Source organism: Artibeus jamaicensis, unplaced genomic scaffold (genome assembly GCF_021234435.1).
Source record: "Artibeus jamaicensis isolate MK-2021 breed Jamaican fruit bat unplaced genomic scaffold, CSHL_Jam_final contig_559, whole genome shotgun sequence".
Taxonomy (NCBI): domain Eukaryota; kingdom Metazoa; phylum Chordata; class Mammalia; order Chiroptera; family Phyllostomidae; genus Artibeus; species Artibeus jamaicensis.
The window spans coordinates 866,652-890,887 of record NW_026521887.1 but is presented as its reverse complement, the minus strand read 5'-3'; the positions used below and the strand labels follow the sequence as shown (position 1 = coordinate 890,887).

The window sequence follows — 24,236 nt, the reverse complement described above, 5'->3', positions numbered from 1 at the left end:
TATATATGCATTATACATGCACAATAAAAATGCATATACCATTATTTTCTATTTTAATTCTCTCAGAGAACATATGCTTTAAAGAATATTAACCGTAGTGCTTTCCAACATTTTTTAATGTTAAAAGGTTTGGGTCTAGTTAATTTATTCTAAATGCCTGATAGTATTTTATGGCATTAAAACATTGTCCTACTGGTGGCAGCTGCAGAAGCTTCCAGCTGAACTGGGCCCACAGCTTCTTCACATAATGATTGATGGCATTTGTGGCTGAATTTATCTTCTCTGCCAGGATTATCAGAGTGCTTAGATTTCCACAGAATGGATACATGATCTGGACGATATTACCAATTTTTTTCAAGCTGTATTTGGTAACAATTTATCTGATGAAGAGATATCCAGCAGTTGAATTCATTTCATCAAAAAGGGATCATGGAATTCTGGAAAATTAGGAAAGATGAAATTAATCAGGCTCTTTTGAAAGAAGCAGTTGATATTTCCTCTGCATAGCTAAGGATTTTGATTGGCGGTTAAAGCTTACACTTTCTAGTGACAACATTGCTATATTACAAATCTAACTTTTAAACCTTCATCTACATGTAAAAGAAAATGGTGACATGAAATTGTATTCTGTCGAAATGAGTGAAGAGCTGCAGACGCTAATAAATCCTTGGAATAACTGCAAATCATTAATGGAATAATACATTATTCCATTAATCAGTATTCCTGGGAATAATATAAACATTATCAGATTCCACTGCTACTCTGATATGACAGAGTGAATATTGTGTGTTCAGAAAACCTGCAGTAAACTATAGTGCTGAGCTGAGAAGGCTACCAAGTTGAGATTACAAAGATAAAAATTTATTCAGCTTCTATAAAGAACAGGAAATTATACAGTTGACAGGAAATCAATCTCCACCACTAATTAACCATGTGACCCAGGACCAGTACATAACTTCTTTGCATCAATTTCCTTACCTATAAAAAGGAAGATGATTTTCATACATACATCATAGGTTTCTGGGAGGATTGGATGAGCTAGTGAGTACAAAATGCTGAGAATAGCAGCAAGAACATAGCAAGTGTAAGCCATTATTAGCATTATTAAACTATCCTTGATAAAATTACCAATATGTTATGTGTAATATATTCCTTTATTTGGAATGGCACTTTCCTTGTTAGCAGAGAGTTTCTGCATCTTTTCTTATATTTATTGGCCATTTATTCTTTTTTATTTATATTCTTTGTCCATTTTTCTTTTATTTCCAGTTTTTCTCATTTATTTCTGAGTCATTTAGAAAACACTTGCAATTTATTGATTATATATGCAGCTTATTCTCCTCTCTGTCTTTGCTTTGACTTTTTATTTTGTTATGATAATGTGTATGGTTGCACAAAAGATGTGAGATTGACCCATCTATACCATTATAATTTGTTTGTGACCCTCATTTTCTTAATCAAATCATGACAACTCTATTTTATATACTTGTTTCAGTTATTTAAACTTTGCTGTTTATACTTGTTACTTAAGTTCTTCTGGAACTTATTTTTACACATGGCCTGAGATAGAATTCAATGTTTGTTTCCTTTACAAATACTTGGTAAATTTTCTCAACACCACCCACTTCTATACGGATAAATGATGCAGAATCCTGTCGGGCACCAAACCCACACTTGTGAATGTCTTGAGTTAGTCATGCAGTGTATTCTAGTGATCCCTTTTTCTCATATCTGCATCAGAACCACAGTGTTTAATGGTTTAATGACTTAGGCTTTTTGAATTTTTTACTGAGATGTAATGCAAATGGAAAAGGGCTCATTTGTAAGTATACCAACTAATAAATGTTCATGAACTCTCAGGTACAGAACATTACCAGAATCTTCCAGAAGCCCCATTCTTGCTCCTTTCCAATCACTACAGATACTTGGCCCGAGTGCCACTGATCAGACGTCTGACAGTGTAGATTAGTTTTACCTGTTTTTGTGCTTTATGTACATGGTCATGGAGTATGTTCTCTTATGTGTATGAGAGATTTATGTATGTGATAGATTCCACTCAACATTATGTTTGTGAGATTTATCTAATTATGTCTTACAACTATAGATTATTTATTCTACTTTTAACATTCTTTTCCCAGGTAATTTTAAATAACTTCAAATTTAGGGAAAATCTGAAGGCAAATAGTACAAACAACTTTTTCCCTCAACAATTTTCAAATAATTTGCTGGAATGTTGTCCCACCAGTGTTGAAATGGAAAACTGATGTTTGATGGTTGTGTAGAAGTCAGATAGGAGGATGCCTTTGTTTGTATAAAGAATGCACGTGCATTTCCTACAAACAAAGGCATTCTCCTATCCGACTTCCACACAATCATCAAAAAAGAGTTGCCACTGATGCACTGCTCTCACTCAATCCAGAGGCCTTGCTCCAGACTTTCTCATTGTCCCACTAATACCCAGGTAATGAAAGACCCAGGCCATCTTGGAGTGCCCCAAACCACCAGGCTCCTCAGTCTGGAGCAGTTCAGTCTTCTCTTGGACTTCTCAGTCTTGGCATCTTTGAAGAAACAGGCCAGTTATTTGTAAAATAAAAATTATTTGCCTGATACCTCTTTCTGACTCAGAAGTCTTCCTATCATTCCGTTTGTTCAAATGTAAATGACTTCATTAGGAAATCAGAAGGACTAAAAATACTGGCACTGAATCATCATGGCAATCATCATAAATCACTGTCACTGAAGTTCAGTTAATTAAATTTGTGTTTTTCTGAGGAATTTACAAATTCATATGCATTTTAGTGGCAAATTCCTTCTATTCAAATTAAAAATTCTTTCTATCTTATGTGACTGAAATTAAATTTGAGAAATTGTATTTGATGTAAATTATCAGCTTCAGTTTACTTCATGGTTATCTATTAACCATGGTTAATATCTATTAACTTCATGGTTATCTTGCAAACTGGATGTTTGCAAGTTGCTCTCCTTAAAGACAGCAGAATAATTTATAGATCCTAGTAATGAAGGATCAAATATAAGCCTCCATTTTATCATTATGATTGCTTAAAATGTGCTGAGAAGAGCATAATTTTGCAAATGTTTTGTAGTTACAAGTGAGGTTCAAAATTCAAGATAAGTTCACTTTTGTGTTTTGGAAATAAGTCAGCTGATATCCCGAGCCTTTTTATGGAGATGTTTGTCTTTGTGGTGCGTTGTTACAGGTGTCCCAGCTTTACCTGAGCAGCACCGGGCAGCCGTGTTCCTCTCTGCCACCGCACATTTTCTCCTGTGCCGAGAGGGCCTTTCACCAGCTGTTCCAGGAGCAGAGACCTCAGTGCTTCCTTCTCAGGTAAACCCACTCTGCCCCTGAGCCTGAGGGTTTGGCTGTAAAAATGTCCTTGTTTATTACGGTTTGCATCTGTTTACTTTCTCAGCAGTTTGCAGTCCGGTATAAGTACATTAGACTCCTTACAAAGAAGAAACATCTTTGTTGTTGAAAATAGCTTTGAGTGTGGCTGAATCAATATCATCAAACTTAACCTGAAACTCAGTTCATTCTGAGGATTTACAGCTCAGAACCAGAGTGTTTTTGCTTTTAAGCCTTGGAATAAAAGATAGAAGAAAGGATCCCAATATTAGTGAAACTATACCACAGTTCTTCAAAATGTGGTGCTACCCAAAAAACAAAATAAAAATTATTAGTTTGTAAATGTGGGTTTTCCCACCTGCTTCTAGGTATTTATGTTTGCTCATATTTCACAAAAATTATATACCACATAAAAAGTATTTTTATGGAAATATAATGGTAACATTAGCTCCTAAATATATGAAGGTGCTTAGGAGGATGATTTTTATTTGCGCAAAAATTCTTCATACCCAAAACAAATACCACAGAATTGGAGGTGAAATGTGGTTATGCACTGATGAAGAGTAAGGACATATTTAGGATTTAAAATAAGATCTACATATGAGAATTATTTTTTACACTAGGAGAAACTTCTGAAAGAGGGGATTTCTGTAAGTAATCATAACTTTGCCTGAGTTCTGACTCTTGGTGTTGGTTGAAAACTGACTGTGTGAATAAACCATTGCACAACTCTAGTCAAAGTGAAATGAAGGAGTATAAAGAAGGGAATCTGGAGAGAACCCGGAGATATTTAAATATTTAAATAAGCATTATTTATATACTTTAACATTATTGATTTGATCAAATAATGTAATGGAGGATCATATTGATGGGTTGCAAACTTGAGCATTCTTATTTCCAAAATAGTGTGCAAGTAAGTAGTTGTTTTCACACTATTTCTGAAGTGTCCCCAGGATAAGAGAAGCACTGGAGAGTGGCCCCACCCATTTTGAGTCTAACAACTCTATTTTTATTTACTTTATCTATTATAAAGTAATGCCATAGCAAAAAGGGAACACTTTTTAAAACTTGTGAGATTGTGAGGAGTGCATGGTAGTGTTGACAATAATAACAAGTAACATTTATTGAGAACCGACTAAGTGCTAGACCTTTGCTAAATGCTTTCCATGTACTATCTTATTCATTGCCTTAGCAACCTTATGAGATAGGTATTATCATTGTGATTAGATGACTGAGTGTTAGCAGGGTTAACTAATTGGTCCAGGGTCTTATAATTTGTAAATAGTAAATTGGGGATGTGAACCCAATAATGTGAATTAATAAATGGTGATGAATATGCCTAGGATACAGTACCTGGGCCATGAGCCTGAGAGTCTCACTTCTGAGCATCAGCAAAGCTTAACCATTCTCACAGCCAGACACCAGTGCAGGGTGAGTCCCCTGCTGCTGTCCTGACAAGGCTTTCAACAACAGCCTCCTCCACGGTTCCCTAAAATTATGGGCACAAATCCATGGATTTACTTAAGTTATTGTTGAATCCACTTAATTTTGTGAAACATATTGGTATCTAGTGAAGATCTGAGGAACCAATGGTCTCATATCCTTTGGAAGTCTGCTTGTTACAGAGCTCACAATGTCCAGCAAGTTTTCCATGAAGATTTCTACATGTGTTGCTTGCAGAATTTTTTTCTAGTTAGAAATTGTTAATATTTTGCAAAAATAGTACCCCTGTGAGATATTTTTAAAGGCTAAGATATCATGTATCAACCACTTATTCTGGAAAAAAAAAAGATTTCTTTATTAAGTTTGAAGAGGGTATCACCTAGGGCTCGTATCCAGAATTAAAGAACAAATCTGTGATCACAAGGACTTATTACAGTCATTCTCTGTCTTCTTTTATGTAGCTTCTCTACCTCCTTGATCGTCTTGACAAATCTAAAGACTTCCTACATTTATACTAATACATTAAAATTAATAAATTTAGAACTCAACTAAGTGCACTGCTTGAAGTTCATTTATTCGGTGCCTACTGTATCCTATAACTAGTATATACATAGACAACTTTTAAAGAAAAATTTTAAAAGATTTTATTTATTTATTTTTATAGGGGAAGGGAGGGAGAAAGCAAGGGAGAAAAACATCAGTATGTGGTTGTCTCTCATGCACCCACTATGGGGGACCTGGCCCACAACCCAGGCATGCGCCCTGACTGGGAGTCAAATCAGCAACCTCTTGCTTTGCAGGCCAGCACTCAATCCACTGAGCCACACCAGCCAGAGCACTTCTTTTAAGATTTGGAAATCAAAACTTAAATATTCCTGGAATAGATGTCCTACAACTTAATGCTAGGTCTGAGAAAAATTTATTTCCAAATTTTAATTTTATAGTTTTTTGTTTTTTTGTTAATTATGGACCCCAGTGGCACAGTAGACTTTATCTTGAGGAAAGATTTTTATTAACTTTTAAATCTTTCTCCTGGGCTGTAACTGGGAGTCTGGAGTCCACCATGATCTACCTTACCTCTGACTTCCTAAAGGCCTTGTTGGATAGTTTTAATTAATTGTTTGAACATGTGTAAAAAATATCCATTATCCTAACTATATGCTGAGCAAGCGTAAATTAATATTATTTGCTGCACACACAGGTAACTTGTGAAATAAGCAGAACAGGGTTGGCCTCTGTTGTGTACAGATTTAGCAGACAAGGCTGGTCAAATAAACTTAATTTTTATGGGCCCATGATTGGCACAACCTAAAATTTCTGGTAAATTTATAGTCTAATCATAAACTTGGACTTTGAGATTAGACATGTTTCTTGAAGAAGCTGAACTAGAAATGTTAGTGGTAATGTGATCACCTATGGAGCTAAGCCTAACATAACCCATTTTTCTTTTTTTTTATGTCCTTGTATTTTACTCAGTTTAAATGAAGCGTAGCCATTTTGAGATTTTATGAGATGGTTACAATGTTTTTTATTTTAGCTGTCATTTTCTTTTTTTTATTTTTATTTTAATTGTTGTTCAATTATAGTTCTCTGTTAGCTGTCATTTTTACTGCTCCTAATCTGGCAATCAAACCCAGTGAGCGCAATGGTGGGAGCAGAGAGGGGGACTCATGTGACCACCAGGTCAGCCCCATACCCTCACATGCCTCTGTGTCTTCATATTCAGAGACTGTTTCTGCCTCAGTCACTACTCTGCCCTTGCCATCGATTTCAGATTACTTAATAGAAGCTTGAGAAATATTTATGGAATATTTAATATAAAAATGCTACCTTCTCCAAGAATCAGCTTAATTTCCACCTCATTGAGAAGAAGTCTTCCCTGGCCCCCTCTGGGGCATATACCTGCTCCTTCACCTGTGGGTGCATGGCTTGCTGTGCCCTACCTTGTTCTAATTATACATCATTTATGTATTTAGTATTTACTTGATAGTATCCCCACTAGATAGCAAAGGGAGCAGTATTTTTCACCTCTTTACTCCTGAAGCCTCTGGCACATATTAGGTCCTCAGTCACTTCCATTTGAAAGAATGTGCAATATTTTAAAAAGGAAAATGGCATTTTCAAGATAAACACCTGAGTGAATGCAAGTAAAATCTCTGTCAAAAGAAGATTCATGAAACATCTAATTATTTTTCTGGGTAATAGAATTTTTATAGCAGTAGATATAATTGCAGAAGTAAATTTCCATCATGAGAGATCTATATTGTTTCTTCTCTGAAATTAGAAGGTTGAAAGAAAAGGTCTTTGAACTGAGAAAAGGAGCTGCTTGTCTTGTGCGGGTCACTATTTATCTGCGTTGCTGAGGATGCTGGGCTAGTTGTTCCAAAAGTAGTTCAACTGTTCACAGTCAGCATGGATGAGGGGAGTAAAAGCATTTGTTAACAACTGGAGACGTGAATAAAATAGTTAAAGTTCAGCTTCTTTTCTCACAAATGCCCTTTTTTAAATCAAATTTATTAGAACAAAGTTTGAAAAAGAAAACAGTAGTAAAGAACTTTATATATACTTAATTTTTGACTAATAGATAAAAGACTATTTTTATAAGTATTCTATCTGGATACAGTAAAAACTTTATTTTATATCAGACCACTTTGGTATAGTAACTATTGTATTGGAACTTTATGTTAACTCTATATTGTCTAATTTCAGGAGTATAATATAGTTATTATATATATGTATATATGACATACCTTGGAAATATCAAAAGTATTGTCATTAAAAATAACAAGTGTGGTTAGTGCTTGCTCCTAGGTTAAAGGAAAATGGGAAATGTGACCGTCAGAACTGTAGCAACTTCAAGAGGAAATGGGCCATTTTAGGGTCTGCTGAGTCTCAGCACTTCATTCACCTACTCACAACTGACCATTTCACCTTCTTGGTTTTAGTAGCTGCACACTCTCTGTTCATTCAGAAGAAAAGAGAAGGAAGGCTCAGAGAGATGTAATGACTTTTCCAGGCAAGGTGTAATGGTTTTGGGGTGAAGATGCAGAAAGATTTAACGAGGCCAAGCCAGATGGCCCTAGAATGCACACACCTGTAGTGCAGAGGGCTGTCACCTTGGCTCCACCTCAATTACTTATATTTCCAACACTGAAGACAAATGGATACTGTCTTTCTCTCCCACCTCTAACACCTTTGGCAGTAATTCACCTGCATGACATGGTTCTACACTGTGAGACATCAGATGGCAGAAGTTGTATCATAATCATTTGTAGTTCCAGTATCTGAACACCTGACATAGTGTTCAAATAGGGTACTTGACATGGTGCACATTTGCTAAATATTTTGAATGAACAGATCAAATTGAAGAGTAAAATAGCGTGAACTCATTAAAAGTTATGTTGCTTCCTACCATCATTGTACCTGAGAATTATCTGTGGTTATTAATTTTTTTACTTAATATTCCAAAATAGTAAACTTGTGTTTTTCTTTTGTTTTCTTTTAGTGGAGAAAGAGGATCTGGAAAGACTGAAGCCAGCAAACAAATAATGAGGCATCTAACCTGTAGATCTGGAACCAGCAGGCCTATATTTGATTCCAAATTTAAACATGTAAGTTTCTTATTTGTTTGGAAAATATGTTGAACAAAAAAATATCATTTAAAAATAGAGTGACATCATAATATACCATACATTTGACTATAAGTTGGTCAAAATTTGTGAAAATAAAAAACATTGAAGTTTAATATAAATTAATATTGTCCAAGTAATCTTCCCATGTATAATATATTTAAAAATATTTTGAATATACTGTTTTTCATATGCGTCAGAACAGTTGGATTAAAACAGGTAATCTAATTAGAAGTTGTTGTTCACAAAGCAAGTGCCACTTTGGTGTGTAGATGCCTTTGGAGGGGCTGACCCGGTCAGAATCTCAGTGAGGCCATAATTGAAAGCTGATAATAAAGTTTCAATGTATGTAAAAGAACTGGCAACAGGAAACCTTTAAAGAGATTGATGAGCAAGAAATAAATCTTCAACCCCAAGCCAAAAAAATGTGAATTTATATGTCAAAAATTACGTCCAGTGTCTCACACATGTAAGAGGAGTGTGTTTTGTTAAAAATAAATCAACATGCTCTAAATAACTTACAATAAAATGACATTCTTCTTTGCTGCTATATCATTTCCTTGATGAACAAAAACCCATCAGACATTGCAGGCCACGTTGCAGCAGTACACACTTTCTTGGTGCATATTTCTAAGTGAGATATTGTAAATCCAATGACACAGCCATCATTTTACACAGCTCGCTCCTCCTGCACAGGCCTCTCTGCAGGCGCGTGCCTTTGCAGAATCACACCTGCATGTCATTCAGCAATTGTGTAAGTGTCAGATTACATTTGGATAAAAACAGTTGCTATTATCTGAGAGCCTTCCTTAAAACAATGCCATCTAAAGGTTCACAGGTATTACAAATCTAGAAATGTACTTACTGCACAATGGGTATTGTGCTGTTTGTGTTTGGTTTTGTCTCACTTGCCCTTTTTACCTTGTGCCTGCAGGTCAGAATTATTTCTGCCATGGTATTGTTTACATGGGAATGTTCTGGAAATTTAATGTTGCATTCCTCATTTAGAATTTAGAGGAATTTACATTTAACTGGTAGATTAATGTTGTTTCCTTATATTTTCTACTTTTCATTAAGAAGTGCTTAAACAACTAAATTTGCTTTTATGGATTTCCAAGTATGTGCCTGATTGTGGAGGCTTTTTTTCTTTATGGAGACTTTAATAAATCATACTGCAGTATGTCCATGATATCATATATATTCATTAATGACTTTCCTTCATACCCATTTATTAAGCTCAGCCTATAAATTGAGCATCTGCATAATTCTACAGCACAGCTCAAAATAATTGAACATATAAGGTTGACTTGGAAAGAATAGTATAAAAGATCTTTGTTCAGATATTGTAATATGATGACTCTTGACAGTTAAGAATTAGAGAATTTATAAAACAATAGTTATAAAATAGACTCAGGTTAATGAATAAAAAACAGGATATATTGGCTTCATTATACTGACAAGCAACAATAGACTCCACTGTAAATTATAGATTAAAACAATCATTTATTAAAATAATCCAGCCTGGCTGGTATAGCTCAGTGGATTGAGCACTGGCCTGTGAACCAGAAGATCATGGTTTGATTCCCAATCAGGGCACATGCCTGGGTTTCAGACCAGTTCCCAGCGGAGGACACATGAAAGGCAACCATACATTGGTATTTCTCTCCCTCTCTCCTTCCCTTCCCCTCTAAAGATAAATTAATAAAATCTTTATTAGAAATAAAAATAATAATAATCCTTTGAGAAAGAGCAGGCTATGTAATTTTTAAAGTGCATTCTAGATTACTCTATGTAAACTAGCTTTGCATTTTGGCTTAACTGAATACATTCTAAGTAGCATTTCTTTGGATAAGAGGTTCTAACTCTTCCAAAATTAATTAGAATCTTAGAATGAATATTATACTGTCAATGCAAGTTTTAAGTAAAACTATTTCTAATTCATTTTTTTATTTTTAAAATATATTTTATTGATTATGTTTTTACAGTTGTCCTATCCCCCCCATTCCCTCTGCCCTGCAGCCCCCTCCCATGACATTCCCCCACCTTATTTCATGTCCACGGGTCATACATGTAAGTTCTTTGGCTCTTACATTTCCCATACTATGTTTAATCTCCACCTGTCTACTTTGTACCTACTATTCATGCCTCTCATTCCCTGTACCTTTCCCCCTCTCTCCAACTGTCACCCTCCCCACCGATCACCCTCCACCTGATCTCCATTTCTGTGAATCTGTTCCTGTTCTAATTGTTTGCTTAGTTTCTTTTCGGGTTTTTTTTTTTTAGTTTTGGCTGGTGATAATTGTGAGTTTGTTGTCATTTTACTGTTCATATTCTTGATCTTCTTTTTCTTAGATAAATTCCTTTTATCATTTCATATAATAAAGGCTTGGTAATGATGAACTCCTTTAACTTGGCCTTATCTGGGAAGCACTTTATCTGCCCTTCTATTCTAAATGAAAGCTTTGCTGCATAGAGTAACCATGGATATAGGTCCTTGCCTTTTATGACTTTGAATACTTCTTTCCAGCCCCTTCTTGCCTATAAGGTTTCTTTTGAGAAATCAGCTGATAGTATGGGAACTCCTTTGTAGATAACTGTCTCCTTTTCTTTTGCTGCCTTTAAGATTCTCTCCTTATCTTTCATCTTGGATAACTTAATTGTGATATGTCTTGGTGTGTTTCTTCTTGGATCCAATTTCTTTGGGACTCTGTGAGTTTCCTGGATATCCTGGAAATCTATTTCCTTTGACACATTGGGGAAGTTGTCCTTCATTATGTTTTCAAATGAGTTTTCATCCTCTTCTCCTTCTGGCACCCCTATGATTTGGATGTTGGAATATTTAAAGTTGTCCCAGAGGTTCTGAAGCCTTTTCTCATTTTTTTGAATTTTGGTTTCTTTGTTCTGTTCTGGTTGAATGTTTATTTCTTCCATGTGCTCCAAACCATTGATTTGAGTCCCAGTTTCCTTTCCATTGCTGTTGGTTCCCTGCATATTTTCCTTTATTTCACTTTGTATTCTTCATCTTAGGCTTCAATTCTACCTTTATTTTGTGACTGAACTCAATACATTCTGTGAGCACCCTGATTACTAGTGTTTTGAACTCTTCATTTGATAGTTTGGCTATCTCTTCATCACTTAGTTCTTTTTCTGGAGTTTTTATCTTTTCTTTCATTTGAGCTGTATTTCTTTGTCTCAGCACATGTATTATATTGTGAAGGGCAGAACCTTAGGTATTCAACAGGGTGGGGCAGCCCTCTTCACTGTGTTGGGGTGCTGTCTGTGGGGGAATTGTCAGAGAGGGAACAATGCCACTTGTTCAGCTCTCACCCCACTTTCCATCACTTCCCTCCCTGCCCACAAGTGGATTCTGCCCTTTCAGATGCTGATTCCCAGGTGGGTTGATTTGTGAGCATGAATGTGGGACTGCCTGGCCAGCCAGCCCCAGCCTCACTCGCAATGTCCACTGCCTTGTTGCGTGTCCACCCTGGCCACCCATCTCTGTCCCTTTTACCAGGCTGGATGAATGTTTCTTTAACTCCTGGGTTGTCAGACTTCCATGCAGTTTGATTTTCTAGCAGTTCTGATTGCTTTTTGTTTTTAAGCTGGTTATTATCCTTTTGGTTGTGTGAGGAAGACTCCCATCTTGTCTGGATGTCTGAAGGTTACTCTTATTAGAAGTTAACAAAGAATAAATAGTGAAGGAGTGGTAGGGACATACAAGGAAGGACATTGAAGAGGCCTTCAGCTGAGAATCATGTGGAGGCTGAGAAGTAAAGACTATTGTCTTTGTTGTTTCCATTGAAGGCAAAATTAAAGATATATAAATAAAACTCATAAGATGCAATGTGTAGGAGAAAGAGAAGATGAAGGTGTGTGGGAGGAAGTTGGACATTTAGAAGTTTCATGCAGTCATAGTAAACAGTACTCTCCGTGAAGGGGGTGCAGAGAGGAGGAGAAAATGATTTAGTTGGTTTCTGGAAGGTGAGGGAGAACTCTGAGCTCGAGAGATGATTTTAGTAATTTTATGTAGGTAATACATGTATACTTTAGGGATATGCAGCTGTGATATTTCTGAATTTTAGCCTTACACATCAATTGCCTCACTTAAAAGTCTGCATAGATTTACACTTTGCCTCTGTGCGGTGGGCTTCTGAGTACGCCTTACACAGTGGGGGTAGGGGGATTTGAGTCCTATCACCATAGTTTGTGTTTTTATTTCCCTGTGTAATTTCAAAACAGACAAGCTCAGGTTAGAAGGCTGTTGTTTATAATCCCTGTAGTTGAATTTCAATCTGTGGAAGCTGGGGATTTTCCATGGAAGGTTTATTGGAACATAAAAGTCATGTTTATTTTAGTGGGGGACTGCCTGAGACTTTTTAGTAATCCTGGAACAATTGAGTTTCAACTTTAAGAAACATTCAGTTTCATTCAAATTATTTAAACATTTATCGAGCAACTGCTTTCACAAGGCAGTGTGATATGGTCAAATTATTCAAGGCATTATTTTGTAGTGAGAGGGCCACAGGTTTTTGCTTTTAGAAAATTCAAGAGGCTAACTGATAATAGCGCAGTGTGCTAATAATTTAATAATTATTAACATTTTGTAGCAAAAACCCCATACAATGTAAACAGAAAAAAAATCATGACAATAAAATCTGAATCAGTAAGTACTGAAGAATTTATACTTACCTAATTTTGCCAACATTTTTTAATTTAAAATTTTATTGCTGTACAACATTCTCATTTTGTTTTAAAGTCAAGTTGAATGGTGGACTATCTTTAATTGGCATTTTCTTGGTATTTCTCTTAACATACTTGTTTGGTGCCACCTATTGGCCAAGTTGCTAATTAAAGATTAAAAACCACTGGTTATTTCAAGTTAATCTTGAATGATGAACCCGAATTGCATAGTGAAAAACATCATATGAGTATTTATATTTTATTTAATGGTTTTAGTTTTATACCTTATATGTACTCTTTATTGTTATTCTAGCAGTAATAGCCTTATGATGCAGTGCTTAAACACATTAATTCCACAGAGAGATTATTTGGGTTGAGATCCCAATTCCACTATTTGCAAAATTGAAACTTTGGAAAACTTACTTAACTTCTCAGTTTTCTTTTCTGTAAAATAGACTAGCTTTAAAAATTAAAAGAGACGTATGTCCACACATACACATATGTCCCATATATACATGTATACTCATGTATATATGAATAACTTTACATATATACAGCTTTATATACATGAATTTGCATATGTTTTCATATATAACATTATATGTATAATTCTGTTGTTATTAATAAAAATAAAATTAATCTTTGTCATTTGTTGAATGCTTAGTATGAGCCAGGCACCAATCTGAGGGTTTTATACACTTGACACTTATAATCACTGAAGGAGCTGTTCCTGCATTAGAATAATGGAAAATAAGGTTCAGGAAATTCAAAAAATTTGCTCCATGTGACAGGATTTGTCATTAGCAGGACTGGAATGTGAGGGCAGCTACTTCTCACTCCAAAGCAAAGATATTGAACCATTACCCTACACTTCCTATTTGGGCACATGTCATTAATTATCTTTTGTGTACTTTTTCTGTTATAATATAAATCCAGTTTATTATGAGATATAACACCAAAAAAAGGTAGAAGCCCAAATAATTTTATTCCAGTTTTAAAATGAATTTTAAAACAGTTGTTTAATGTAATATAAATGTTTAAAGTATGATACAATTATATTATTTTACTATATATTTAATGTTGAATTATTATAAATTAAGCAAAAATGACACCTTCATAAATACTATTTATAATTATTTTTTAGAAAACACTTCTGTCACAACTACTGTAATTTACTGATCTTTAAAATTAATTTATTATAGACTTAAATCATAGATGTTTTGTAAAGATTTAGTATGTTTCTTCCAAAAGATCAAACTTCCAAAACAGATGTTTTCATATATTTCACTATTATTACAACTCTTAATGCTTAACATCAAAATGTTGCTTCATAATCTTTCAAAATATAAACTACTTCCAGGTGACTTGAATGATTTTATCTAGCAGTAATCAGAAAATTTAAAAATAGGAGCAAAGTTTATATTTATTTAAATTAAAATTCTCAAAAATATTATCACCAGAATTATCATAAGTAACTACCACCCCATGTATCAGTATCTATATTTTTATATTTATTTTATTTATATTTTTATTAAATACTTTTGAATTTTATTGTTGTTTAAGTAGTTTCCTGCCTTTTCCCCTCATCCCTCCCCACCACCCAGCCATCCCCACCTCCCTCCTCTGCTTCCACCCACCTTGTTTTGGTCCATATGTCCTTTATAGTTGTTCCTGTAAACGCTTCATCCTTTTCCCCCATTACTCCCCCCCTTTCCACTCTGGTTACTGTCAGTGTGTTCTTAATTTCCGTGTCTTGGGTTATGTTTTGGCTGCTTATTGGTTTTGTTGATTAGCTTCTAGTTAAAGAATAAGTAACAATATTGCTGTACTCTCTCTTGTGGCTGATACAGAAAATATATTCAACATTATTCACATCTCGAAAGACAGAAAAACAACTTCGACTTCCCAGATTTTCAGGCAGTTTGGAGAACTGCTTGGTCATCATTATTATTACACGAACAATAAATTATGGGAATAAATGGTGTTTGTTCTATTATTAGTGTTCAAGAAAATTTCGGATGCCAGGTTGATCTGAGGAGCTTTGCTAACAGCAGCTTAAAGCCCCAGACTCCTCACTTCTGGAAGAGAAGACAAGGGAATAGAAACACTGGGCACACAGCCTCGCCTCGAATTCTTATTCTTGTTTCTGGGGGAGAGACTGGTTGCTAGGGAGCAAGAACGGGGTGAAGGGAGGATTAACATACTGGCTCAGGGTTGAAAAGTATGCAGAAAGAGTTAAAAGCAGGTTAAAATCCAGTGTTTAAGTGAGTTTATTATTTTTAAAAGATGTTCTATCACTTACATTACCTTTAATTTCTTCCCTCCAAAGCTACAACAATATACATATGTATGATTTTCTATTCAGGCATTTTATCTGGGTGTATATTTTCTATATATACATACCTATGGTGAAGTTAAATTTACAAATTATGCAGAGTAAGAGATTAACAAAAATGGTAATAAAATAACACACTCATAACAATATGTCATAGTAAAAGTTATGCGAATATGGAACCATTAAGTAAACTAAGGGTTACTGGAACCAGCACTTCAATGGCTCCACAGTGGACATGGTAATCAGATGGCTGGTAGGTGACTAACAGGCATGTAGCTGGACACGCCAGACAAAGGGATGGGCTGGACAAAGGGATGATTCAGTTTCTGGGTGGAATGGAGTGAGGTGAGACAAGATTGCATCATGTTACTCAGAAGAGTGTGCAATTTAAAACTCATGATTGCTTATTTCTGCAGTTGTCCATTAATATTCGGAACCATGGTTGACTGCAGGTAACTGAAACCATGGGCAGCAAAAGCGCAGATAAGGGGCACTACTGAGGTTTGCAGTGGGGGAGAGTGACCCCACAATCCACCATGGTATTACACGAATGACAGAGAACCTCTTAGATAATGGACTATTTCCCATATCTTTGCTATTGTTCTCTAATATTATGTAAAAAAAAAAACCCTGAGTAGTTCAATAAATGGTTCTCTTTTACTATAGGTCATGTGCATTTTAGAAGCCTTTGGACATGCAAAGACAACTCTTAATGATCTATCCAGTTGCTTTATAAAGTATTTTGAACTACAGTTCTGTGAGCGGAAAAAACACTTGGCTGGAGGTAAGTCCAAAATTCACACAGGAAGATCTCACTTGCTGCCAGAAGAGGGCAGAGAAACACCAAGCATGGCAGTCTACGTACCTCTGTGTGTGTACGTGCACATGCATGTGCATGCTCACAGGCATATCTGAGATATCAGGTTGTGTGTGCTAAAAATATTTTGAATCAAAAAATATTTTGAAATGCAAGGTGAACTTTTTAAAATGATTACTGTATAAACTATATAATGAGACAAACCAAAAAGAGCTGAAATGAATCATATTTGCTGAACATAGAAATGAACTCAAATAATTAAAATTATAACTTGAGTATATAATTTCTTTTTTGAAGATTTTATTTATTTATCTTTAGAGGGGAAGGAAAGGAGAGAGAGAGAGAAATATCCATGTATGGTTGCCTCTCGTCCCTCTTCTGCTGGGAACTGGCCTGCAACTCAGGCATGTGCCCTGACTGGGAATTGAACCGCAATCCTTTGGTTTGCAGGCCCGCGCTCAATCCATTGAGCTACATCAGCCAGGGCGGTATATAATTTCTACATACGACACACTGAAATCTATTTTAAACAAAATGGAGTTTATACTTTTAAAATGATTGAATTAAAATAAAACATCAAAATAACCACCCAACTAAACAACAAGAGAACTGTATTTAAACTAAATAAAAGTTATTTGGTTTAAATTTTTAATGTGTACTTTATTAAAATCCCCTTTTAAATTCAGCTAATTTAGGATCCATCTGGAATTTTATATCTTTCTAATAAAAACAGATTCTCCATGCAAATTAAGAATATAGATACAATTGTAGGTGGATTGCCTAATCTACTTAGAGGAATCAACTATTTTTAAAACTTTTGTTTTATTTTTTAAAATTTTAAAGATTTTATTTATTTATTTTAGAAAGAGGGAGGGAGAAAGAATGAGAAATATCAATGTGTGGGAGACACATCAATTGGTTGCCTCCCACACAGACCCAACCTGGGACCTGGCCACAACCCAGGCGTGTGCGTTGGCTGGGAATCACACCAGTGACCTTTTGGTTCACAGGCCAGTGGTCAATCCACTGAGCCACACCAGCTGGGGCTAAAAACGTTTATAAAATCTGTTAGCACACGAACATTTGCTGATTTCAGCGATTTTTGAAAGATAATTTTATTTGGTGTTTTCAAGTTACTCTATCTTCTCTTCAGGAAATAAAAGTTTGGTCTATAATTTAGAAACAAAAACTGTATTTTACAGTAAGTATATCTTAAAATCAAATGTTTACTAAGTGAAATTTGGTTAAAAAATTCATAAAAGGGGTAAAATAGATAATTTTAGATATTGAGATTAGACGCTTAAATTCTGCAATAGGAATGTTTTTTGTTGTTTTGTTTTGTTTTTGTTTTGAATCCATGGCTAAGATCTACTGTTTTAGGAAGACTTCAGAGAAATGTCTTGAGGCACAAATGTCTTTATGTCATGGTTTTATGACACCCCAGTGAAGCTGTCCCTCCAAGTAAAAGGCACAGCCTGAACACATTGTGACCATAATTTTCCCCTGAGCTTTCAGGGAGTGGTGGTTAGAGCCAGGACAGTTAAAGGGGGTAGGAAGTTCCCAAAGCTACGTGTTTCAACCCCCTGTCATCCAGGTGTAACCCAAGGTAAGCTCTATGGGCAAAATTTGGAATTTGTTAGAATGTACACTCTTAGACACCACTGCAGACCCACTGATTGAGACTATGCTTCAACAAGCATCCCAGGAGATCTGTGTGAACAACTGAAGTTTGAGAGGTGCTCTTCTAGCCCAACCAAAGGACAGCTGGCCACTCGTGTTTATGCACAGTTGGCACAGAGGATAAGACGCTTGTCTGAGGCATCACATGTCTGACTTCTTTTTCTTTCCTTTTGATACTCCCTTTGCCAAGGCCAAGGTACTATAACTGGCTCTGAAGATCTTATCCATTACGATTTTTCCTGGATTGCATTTAACGTGTCCTCTTTTTCAGGAATGTTAATTTGGAAAATAATTGCATGCATATGTAAAAAAAGAACTGGAAAACACTGCAGTGAGCAGTTCTGTTAATCAGCAATGTCTATTAGCACTCAGTCCCACACAGCTTTGGCATAATCAAGTCCACAAACACCTCTCACGCGGCTTCTGCAGGCAGCACACTGTGACTCAGCAATGATAAATATTCATAAAGGTTAACCCGAGGCACTGCGAGATTCTGAAACGCCCTCAGAATTGTTAAGGAGTGATGAGCATAAATTCAGTATACTTTGAGCCTGGCACATAACTGAATTTACTCTCCTCTTAGGAAAACAGCAACCCAGGCACTCTCCACATTTCTCCGCTTTCCGCATTGTTTTTCTAATCCTTCTTTTCTCCTCATTAGACCCCTTCATTTAGTTCCTATCACCTACCTTTGTTGGGTAGTTTCTTTCTGTGTTCTTTTAGAATTCTGGCAAAAATAATTTTGTGGCGTTTTTCACAGTTTTTGAAATTCTAAGAGTGAAATAACTACTAACATATAAACAAACAAACAAATAAAAGCCAGTGCCAGGACTACAGGAATAGAAGCCAAGTGCCCACAGCATGGCGGCAGGGGAAGTCTGAAGGTGTCAGACTGGGAGTTCAGTGCTTTGTTTCCCGTGTTTAAGAATAAAAATAAAGAATGTGTTTAGAGAACGTTTATAGAGAGAGTGAAATCAAAATGCCACATGTTTGGAGTGAGCTTTGAAGAAACTAGACATGTTCACACTGAAAAGGAAGAGACTCAAGGGGAATATGACAAGTGGCTTCAAACATCTGCTGCCATGGAAAGCCACATGCGTACAAAGATTTATTGTGCATGTTATCAAAAGTTGGTAAAGGTTTCAGAGAAGGAGTATCTTCACTTAATTACAAGAGCTTCCCGCCTTACTTCCTCCTGATTGCAAAGTGCTCTCTCACCCTGATGCTGGAAGCCTTCAGCAGGAGAAAGAGCTGGCACCTAAGGTGCTGAAAGTGGTCTCACCCGAGGCCAGATACCTAGACTAGATTATTCTAAAGACGCAACCTACCTCTTCACATTCTTTAAGTCCAGATACAAAGGACTTTGTTAACTGTTAATCAGATGTTCTGCTGTTTAATGGAGTGACTTGATAGCTTTTGTTGTCTCCTGGTGTCAGCATAGAGTAAACATAGATTATTGTCCAAGAGATTTCAGGATGTAAGTCCATTGATGGCAGAGATCTTTCCTGCCCTGGTTAATAGTAGGCACACATTAAGTGTTTGTTGGGTTAATGATTCTAAAGAATGGCATTGTAAAGGGAACAATAAAGTGAAACAGTCATTACTCAGTTCAAGGAGGAAATTGTGAAAAACCATCATGAACTCATTCATGCCAATGAAGGACACGTTACTGAGAGTGTGAAATAGGTAAGAAAAGGTTATCAATAATTAACTCTCAATTAGTTTCTAAATCAGAGCCAATGAGAAAGAGTTAATTATTAATTTCTTCATAATTAGAATTTGTGTATCTAATAATAGGACTTTTAAAAATTTCCTTAGAGCACTTTGTCATGTTGGAATGGGCAAAACAGGAAACTGTGCCGACAGGTCTACGAGGGGAAGGAGACCAGAGTCTACCTGTGAAATGGGAAGAATAGTTGGCTTCTTATCTTTTCTGTGCCCTGAAGACATGTTTAAGTGGAAATTAATTTACTAACAATTGGAAATGTCTCCCAATAAATATATAGTATCTACTTGGGGAACTTAAACCTTAGAGTTAACACAAATAAGATGGAAAATACATTAAGGCTTTTACCTTGTCTTTTTTCAACTCTTGTTTGATTTTAAAAACAAACCAGAAGACAGTCTTTGCCTTCAGTATTATCAGCATCAGTTATCCTTAGTATTATACTCTCAATTGGGCTGTGTTTTAAAAGTTTCAGAGAACTTTAATTGATCTTATCTCCCCAGAAGAATGGCATCTTTTAGTGAAAACAACCTGGGCTTTGAAGATAAGTCTCTTGGATTTAAATGTAAAAAAGGATTGCAACAGAATTTAAAGAAGATGATGTTTGAAAAGCACCTAGCACAGTGCCTGCTGTACAATAGGGACTTTAAGTGGTACTTCCTCCCTTTTGGAGTACACAGAACGCCTGGGGCCTTTGTGTATTTTAATCCTCATTTACCTATGGGCAAAGAGAAGTTAAGAGGTTGGTGATGTCACATTCAGGACTAGTCCCCATACTTTGGACTCCTAGTTGAGGGACCTTTCACTTACTCCACCCCTAGCATTAATGTTCATTAATAATGAAGTCAAAATAAATGCATTAAGTGTGAAAGAGAATATTTGGCTATATTATTAATCAATAATGCGCTTTTGGTGATTGCTAATGGAAGGCATGATGGGACTTTCTGGGAACAGGTTTACTTTACAGCTAGATGAGTGGGGCAGGGTGAGAGTTGGGGCTGGAAATTTCTGGAAGTCAAAAGGGCAGTGAAAGTAGCCATTTGTTTTCCTTGAAGGAGAGGGAAATTCATATCCTCTACATTATTTCATATTGAAAAAAATCGGAGCTCTGTACTTTTCCTGCATATTGTGTTACACATAATTTGCAAACATATATTTTACATTACCAAAACTTTTTGAGAAACATATATTTTTACATAGATTACTGAAAAGATGCAGAGTCACAAGTATATCTCTAGTCAAGATTATTTCTGATCTCAAATAGAAATGTGAATTTTTGGTTTGTTTTGTGTTTCCTTCCCTCTGAAGCTACTTCAAGTTACATATTTTTAAAAATCCTACTGATCCGAGCCCTGCTAATCCACAGCAATTTTGTTCACTTTGGAGCTGCATTAACAAGGATGACTAGTAACTATACTTTTTTGAATTTGTTTATTTATTTTAAAGATTTTATTTATTTATTTTTAAACGGAAGGGAAGGGAGGGAGAAAGAGAGGGAGAGAAGCATTAATGTGTGGTTGCCTCTCATGCACCCCCTACTGGGGACCTGGCATGTGCCTTGATTGGGAATTGAACCAGTGATACTTTGGTTCACAGGCCCATGCACAATCCACAGAGCCACACCAGCTAGAGCTGTTTTTTAATTTAGTTGGCTGGGAGAAGTGGGTATATGGTCAACCATTTCTCTGAGCATAGCAGCGTGATGGTCAAAAGGTCACTGCTCAGACCTCCATTCTCAGCTGATATTTCTTTAGTTGATGACTAGACAATAACAGAAGGGAACCAATATGGCAGTTTATTTCCTGTGTATATAGATTTTAAAAAAATATTCTCTTGATCAGTTAATTAAGTTTAATATTATTAATATTAAAATGAAAATTTTCAGCAAATTATTTGCTTAAGAAGGCAAAAAATGAAATAAAATTTAATAATTAAGACCACAACTTGACGTTACCCATCACCTGACTAAATACATATGGAGAAAGGGAAAAGAGACTACACTACCTCATTCTAATTTTAAACTCACCTTAGGGCTTTAATGCCATGAATTATAAGGGTATTTTGAAAGTGTCTTTTTTATACACTAATGACACATTTCTAAAAGGTTTCTAGTATTACTTTTATTAGTAATGTTTATAAATTTTGAGATTTTTAAAAAACACTGATAATCATACTATCTGGCTAAATTGACTATGTACAATATTTATAACAGACATAGCTTTATAATAGTGGTTTAATTTATTCAGGTGGATTCGCCATATAAAACCAAGTTGAGACACCTAACACTTTTGCTTTTAGAGGCTGAACTCTAGGATAATTATTAGCAGACTTGTTACATGAAGTGTTGTTTATAGTTCAAATGTAGGGAATAATTAAATTCATTTGTCTTCCTAAGAACTGCTAACTTTTGATCCAAAAAAAATTATTGACCATTAATTCTTGCATCAAAGTGGAAAACTACAGTAATTCACAGTTGCATTCAAAATTCAAATATGTAATATTTTACTGACCATTCATAATGATCAGAATGAACCTAAATTTAAATGAAAAAAAATCCTCAGGAAGCAGTAAGATTTTCTACATTCCAAACATATAGCCAAAAACTCTGATAACACTAACTTCTGAATTGCCAGTCCAATCTCTGAGGCAAAATCATGGTCGTGATTCTTATATAGCATACTTTTGTCATTTTTCAGCTATTAGGAGATAAATTTCAACCATACATATTGATAATGCGGGTTCCTTATTTGTTTTTGTTATACTTAAAGGCAGAGAACCAAAATAACAAATATTAGGTATTTGTCCTACTGCTGGACCCATGAGACCACAGTAAACTAGCAAGATAAGTGGCTGCTATTCACACTGGGCATGCATTACTTCATAGACATATTACTTATCTTACTCCCTAACAGAAATGTAAACTTTATTGTTGAAACATCTGTTTCATTACCTATCATTATACTATAAATCATGATTCAACTTCTTTCTATAATTTCAGGATAGGCCTTGAAAGTTTTCCAGCATGCATCCTATATATTAAATTATATCTGCATTAATTCAAGTCATACTTATGTTTGTTGTAGTTCCCCCACCCCCTGCAGTGTTTCCAGTAGTGAGAGAGTATTGTCCATGTCCCTGATCATTGATAATCATAAGGCCATATAATGCTTTGGTTTGTTTGATAGTAATACTTGCTACTATCTATAAAGCACTTTATAATCTATATATATTGGTATATATCATAGCAATATGACTGGTACTTTCTTTTATAAAATATTTATTTATTTTTAGAGAGATGGGAAGGGAGGGAGAGAGGGAGGAAAACATCAGTATGTGGTTGCTTCTCATATGCCCCCAATTGGGGACCTGGCTGTAACCCAGCCATGTGCCCTGACTTGGAATTGAACCAGCAACCCTTTGGTTTGCAGTCTGGTGCTCAATCCACTGAGCCACACCAGCCAGGATTATGATTGGTATTTTCAAATTGTGAGAATTAATCAAGAAAATTCTATAATTTCTATTGCTACCTTTGTTAGCAGCAAGGACATATCTTATTTTAGATTATATTTGTGCACATAATTACTAGGATGGGTCAGGAGTAGGATAAGAACATTCCCTCTCACCAGTGCATTTTAACATTTTAGTGAGAGTTCTAGCTAGTACAATAAGAAAATAAAATATATAAAAGGTATACAGATTGGAAAGGAAGAAATCAACACGATGTTGAAGAAAACAATGTGCTGCTGATATGATTGCCCCTATAAAAAATCCAAAAGAATGGAAACAAACACACAGAAAATCTCCTGGAACTAATAAGTGACTATAGCAAGATTTCAGGATGTAAAGTTAATATGTAAATTTTAACTTCTTTCCTAAATATCATCAATGAACAATTGGAATTAAAATACAACATATTTCTATTAACACCAAAAAATGAAATACTTAAGTATAAATCTAATAACATATATACAAGATCTTCCTCAGGAAAACTACAAAATTTTGATGAAAAAAAATCAAAGAAGATCTAAAGTAAATGGAGAGATATTTAATGTTCATGGATAGGAAGGCCCAATATTTTTAAGCTCTCAGTTCTTCCTAACTTGATCAATATATACAACACAATCCCCCCCAAATCCCAGCAAGTTATTTTATCAATATTGACATAAAGTTTATACGGAGAGTTAAAAGCACACTGGGGCCACCCAACAGAGGGACTTACTGTGCAGCCAGTGTAATCAGGACAGGGTGGTATTGTTGAAAGAACTGACACATAAATCAATGAAACAGGGTGGAGAGCACAGAACTAGAGCCACATAAACATAGATGACTTACCTTTGACCAAGGGCAAAGGCAGTTCAATGGAAAGAGGATAGTCTGTTCAACAAATGATGCTACAACAGGACACTCACATGCAAAAAAAAAAAATGAAAGTAGACATCAACATGTCACAAAAAATAATGTAATATCTATCACAAATCTAAATGTAAAAACAGTACTGTACAACTTTAAAAAGGTAATAAAGGATAAATGCTTGGTGACCTTGGTTTTGGCAATGACTTTTT

The 24,236-nt window shown here is 35.5% G+C and overlaps 1 protein-coding gene across 1 annotated transcript in view; it reads left to right on the top strand.

Annotated features, from left to right (window-relative positions):
- Nucleotides 1-24,236, top strand: part of MYO16 (myosin XVI) — a 660,093-nt gene that overhangs the window by 344,648 nt on the left and 291,209 nt on the right. The window contains exons 13-15 of the mRNA XM_053670348.1: nucleotides 3,219-3,346; nucleotides 8,313-8,418; nucleotides 16,118-16,235. Coding sequence (XP_053526323.1) covers nucleotides 3,219-3,346; nucleotides 8,313-8,418; nucleotides 16,118-16,235 — 352 coding nt within the window. The remainder of the gene's footprint in view (nucleotides 1-3,218; nucleotides 3,347-8,312; nucleotides 8,419-16,117; nucleotides 16,236-24,236) is intronic.